General features: G+C 39.1%; 1 protein-coding gene across 1 annotated transcript; it reads left to right on the top strand.

Moving 5' to 3' along the window:
• Positions 1–259: 259 nt before the first annotated feature.
• On the top strand, positions 260–5,556 carry LOC128357746 (uncharacterized). The gene is made up of 3 exons (XM_053318116.1): positions 260–371; positions 4,413–4,754; positions 5,051–5,556. Exons 1-3 carry the CDS (start codon positions 260–262, stop codon positions 5,410–5,412), a joined length of 816 nt encoding a protein of 271 aa, XP_053174091.1. The 3' UTR covers positions 5,413–5,556.

Genomic DNA, 5,556 nt, shown 5'->3' on the forward strand with positions numbered 1-5,556 from the left:
GTGTTCAGCTTCCTGCACACACATTTAGTTACTTTAAATTCATGTACAGCTGATTATATTTGGGTAAAACTGCTTTTTAAACTGTAGATATGAAAGTCTTTGTGGACATGACAAATCATTTTTATATTTTATTTGTATTTGCAGATTTGTGAGTAACAGACCTCAGATCAGGACAAAAATCTATTCATTAAAATAAAATGAAATGAATAATAAAAATGAAAGTCAGAGCAGCAGAGGCAGATCACCTGTTAACACAAACATGGACTCACATCTGAAACTACTCATCTCAGATTTGGAGGTGATTCTGCTGTTATGCAGCAACATCGACCCCCGGTGGCAGAGAGCTGAACTGCAGGCCAGAGACGATCAATGTTAATATATGTGCAATACTTTTCCTCCTCTTAACAAACAGAAATACATAAAGTTTCCTCCCTTTAATAAAGCTGCTGTCACATAAACAGAACATTTATGGTCATGTCAGAAGTGATTTGGTCTATTCACTCAGCTGCACCTGCAAAGCGTCGCATGTCTCTGTAAAAGACGTCACACAGCGTCTCATGGCGCCTTCTTACAAACAGTCACCGGAGTCAGAGGACGTGAGACGTGCCGGTGAAATAGTCCACAAACTGCGGTAAAGTTAGAGAGAAAGTCGAGGTAGCTTAGTCCCTCGTTCAGCTCAATTCTCCACAAGCGACGGACGTTAACGGGAAGGATTAAACTGGACGTGAGTGAGTTACAGATCGCTGGCTGGTTAACGAGTACTGTTCATCTCCTCACCACAACGGGAGATACGGCTCTGACGTCACATAGTATTAGGGTTCAAGCATGAAAAAATAGAACTGGAAAATGAACCGAGAGAGAGAGAGAGAGAGAGAGAGAGAGAGAGAGAGAGAGAGAGAGAGAGAGAGAGAGAGGAAGTAATGTAAACTTAAGGCGTCTTCATCTTCCTGATTGATCAGACAGACACTTTGAGGCAGTTCTCTGACAGTTTGATGATTTTCTGCATCAGGATCAAACTCAGAATGAATATCCACCAGGTTCTGTTCTTCTGCTTCTTATCAGGTGAGGACTGATTACCTGACTTAATTTAACTAAACTAAATGTGATCTCATTTAACAAAACATATTGATTGATTGACTTCTCGCTTTAGTGGAAATCTTCTTCTCAGCTTCTCACAAAGTACAGCAAAAGTACAAACACTACACATAAGACCTGATTTACTAAGATCCCAAATAAAGGTACTACATAACGTGCACAGTGCAATAGATTGTGTGTATTTTACAGGTGATATACTGAGAATAACTGCTTAATGAAAACAGGAGCAACAGGAGCAGACAGCAGGAATAAAATAAGGGTTTTGTGTCTTAATGGAGAGTTTGGACGAGTAGAAATGTGATCAGCTTCTAGTGAAGAGGTTAACTAATATATTGAGTTATAACCAGTGTTGGGAGAGTTACTTTAAAATATGTATTCTGATACAGTTACTAGTTACTTGTTAAAAATGTAATCCAAGTACCACAATATTAAAGTAACTTGATTACTTTCTGTTACTTTAGGATTACTGCAATACTAAATACAATAAGGGCACATTCAGTGCAAAATTGGCTAATTTCTATTAAAATAAAAACATCTAATTGACAAAGACCAGCACAAATTCCCACACGCAGTTAGGGAGGGAGTTGGTGTTAACTAAAATCTTCAGTCAGACTCTGGGTGTACTTAAAATCATTTCAGCTACTTAAAAATAAAAAGTCCTGACAGCTCGGGTAGAGCTCAGGTTCATCCATAAATTTTACTTTATTACAAATAATCCCACATTTAAACCTGAGTCTGTGTAACAGCTGATCTGTGTAAATGTGCAACAGAACATTAATTGCCATTGGATCCTGATTGATCTGGTGTTAATGAAGTTAGTAAATGCACACAGCATTATAGTTTGGAGACACACTCATTGTTTCAGCTGCTCTACGATGCTGCAGCCAGCTGTGATGTACAGACAGCTGTGTGATGCTCTCAGCTGCAGATTAGGTAGAAATCAAATGGAGCAGATAGTGGGTGCAGTTACCTTTGACTCATTCAGTATTGAAAGTGTTCGGTGACCAGTGACCCTCTGTCAGGTCAACATGTTACACACACACAGTCATATCAGTGGAGAGCAGTAATGTGCACTACAAGCTGTCTTCAAGCTGTTATCAACTCAAGCTCTCTTATAACATAAACATCCCTGCCAACTTTTAAGTTCAATGTGTGTGTGAAGTGTGTGTATGTGCGCCTGCTGTGGTTCATGCGCTATCATCCTCTACTCAGACCATCGTGGGTCAGAGAGATAATTTCCCCTCTCACTTTTGCTCTGCTCACATTTGTGACTTTTACAGTTCATGGTAGTATAAAGTTCTTTATTGTAAAATGTGTTGTAAAATTGTAATCCTACTAAATAATCCCCATTTTTACTAAATCTACCTGTAATCCGATTATGTCTTTTTTATTGTATCCTAATTACTTAAAGCTGTTACATGTATTCTGTTACTTGCTAAGCCTGGTTATAACAAAAACAAATATTACCGAAAAAAACAAAAATATTTCACTCCAAAATTATTAACACAGGTGGAAAAAAATCTGTCCTGTGTTTATTCTGTCATTGTGTCTCCGTCTCCTCGTCTCCATAGTAACAGCTGGTTAATACCTGCCCTTCAAACGTATTATTTACAGACACAGTTACCGTCAGCAAAATTACCTCCCTGTATTTTACACACTGAGGTTAAAACGCCTCATATTACATATTAATTATGGCAAACATACTAAAAGAACAGCGTGTATTATCTTACACATTTGAAAGATGCAAGCCTCAGTGTGCTGCGTTAGTAGATCAGCTTGCACAAGTTTTCAAACATTTTCACACATGCAGACCTTTTAGTCAATCAACCCCTTTGCACAAAGGGAGAAAATCATCTGGGCTGTTGCAGAGAAATGTTTTAAATGACATCTTACAGCCTCAGGCCTGTGAAACGGATGCTGAGTTTTCCAACCAAACTGTATTGTTTCAGCTTCCTGAACGCCCCACTCCAACCCACCTACTCCAATCTCACCCTCCCTGTTCTTCCTGCTGCTTGCTATCTGGTTGTTTAGTTTCTAGGATGGAAGTATGTAGTATGCGGTTTTGAACACAGCCCAAGTGTCTTGTCTTATGTTTCCTGTTTTATTTTGAGACTCACCTCCTGTCTCGTTTCAGTTCTTTTACTTCCTGCCTGTGTGATTAGCTGCTCTGCCCTAATGTGTTGCACTTGTGTCTCATTGTCTCCCCTCTGTGACAGCGTTCCAGCCTTTTCTTGACTTTTCTCGAGTCCTTTGTGTTTTTGACCAGTCGCTAGCTTTTTGACCAGTCGCTAGCTTTTTGACCTCGCCTTTTTGGCTTGATTAAAGGCAGTTTTTCTGATTACCCTTGAGAACGAGTCTGCATTTGAGTCCCAGCTCACGTCAGCCTTCACACCTCTCTCCCTTTCTTCTTTCTTCTAAGACCATGCTTATGAAAATATGTTTGTTGTCAGTTTTTTTACCTGCATCTTCCCCAGGCTTGCTCACTGCCACTCGCCATTTGGGATCTTAGTAAATCAGACCCTTTGTGTATATGTAGTGGATGGCTCCTGGGACCCTGAATGGATGACAGGAGTGTAGTGGTGTAGTATAGACGTATCTGCAGTTATATGTTTAGTCTTTCTGTGTACAGCACTGTCTAATATGTTAATACTTGAAAATCACCTTCCCTGCAACATGAACAGTTTTAGAGAGCTTCTTATGAACCGTCCATCATGAATAGTTGTTGCTCATTAATGTGTTTGATATTAAAACAGTGAAAAACAGACATTACAGAGACACTGTGACTTCAACTGCAGCTGAGAGTAGAACAACATCAACCGCTGTACACTTTGCTGCCTGTAGTTAAAATGTCCTACTAAAATAAGAGACTCACAAAGACACAATGTGTTTCTGTGTTATTTAATCAAAACACTTGCAAGTGTTTCAACCTATAACATTATATGCATTAGGCTGAGAGCAGCAGCCTCTGTTAGTTCCTGGTTTTATACAGCAGTCTACAACCACACACACAGGAAACAGCAACATGTTCCTCATTATAAAATGACAACTCCCTTATATGGTTCTCAATTCATATTTTCAGACAAGGAAGAAAAGTGAGAATGATTATCACCATATATAGTAAACAAAACCCAGACACATCTACCTGTGAAGCAAAGCTTTCATATAAGGTGTTAGGATGATGTTTAATTATAAGACACAGAAGAGTATGTGCTGTTTCTTCCACCACACTGCCTCTGTTTCATCTCTGCTTCTCTGTGAAGTGATGGATTAGCTATCAAGTATTGATCATCAGTATTCACTGTTCATCTTTCCAACAGCACTGCAGGATGGAAACACTGGATTCACCAATGCAGTAGACATTTATGTTGGAGCTGAAGGAGGAAATGGTTCAGTAAATTGCTACTTCACTTCGTCTGGAAACACCAAGTTCTTCTGTAAAGGAGAATGTGAAGAAGAAAACATTCTCATTAAAACAGATGGTGTCACAACTCAGAGCGGCAGATACAGCATCAGATATGAAGACGGATCTTCTGGAACAAGAATTTTGACTTTGGCCATCAAACAGCTGACCAAGTTGGACTCTGGACGGTACAGAATTGGTTTGGGTGGATCTTTGTTCCCAGATTCTTACTGTGACGTTCGCGTCATAGTTACAGATGGTGAGTTTCTACTGAAAGTCACAAAACCTGATATATTTACTATGTTCATCCCATTTAATGATTGTGAAGCATAAGAATAAATGAAGTCAGATAGAATGTAATTAAACTGTGTGAAGACTGTGAGACGTTTATGATATATTGACTCAGTGTATCCAGCAGTCAGACTGTGGTTGAACTGGGCAGCTCCCAGTGTGACTCTGTGGATCTGTGTCAATGTGAAGCAGGAAATATTGTGATCAGACTGCAGCATCTTACAGGAAGTACAGACACTAACTGTTGATTGTTCATCTTTTCAGAAGCAACGTTGGGGGTAAACACTCATTTCATTGATGCAGGAACTGAGGGAGGAAATATCACATATGGATGCAGTGCTACTGTCAATGGAAGCAGGAAGTTCTTCTGTAAGGATGAATGTAAAAAAGAAGAAGACATCCTGATTGAAACAGAAGGGAACAGAGCTCAGAGTGACAGATACAGTATTGAATATATACTAGGATATGGACTAGAGGTGACCATCACACAGCTCAAGAAGTCGGACACAGGATGGTACAAGTGTGGTTACGGCAGACCTTCGTCTCCAGATTCATTCGACTGGGTCCGGATTTTCGTTATAAATGGTGAGTTTTATGTCAAAAATCATGAAAACATTTATTCTTAATTTATGTACCTTCTGGTAAGTGCATATGAGTTCTTAAAGAAAAATAATAATGGATTTTTTCTTGTTTTCATCTCTGATCAAAAATGGGATATACATTATAAAACTGAAATATGGAAATGACAAGATATAAACAAACAACCAAAG

The sequence above is a fragment of the Scomber japonicus genome, chromosome 4, assembly GCF_027409825.1.
Source record: "Scomber japonicus isolate fScoJap1 chromosome 4, fScoJap1.pri, whole genome shotgun sequence".
Classification (NCBI taxonomy): Eukaryota; Metazoa; Chordata; class Actinopteri; order Scombriformes; family Scombridae; genus Scomber; species Scomber japonicus.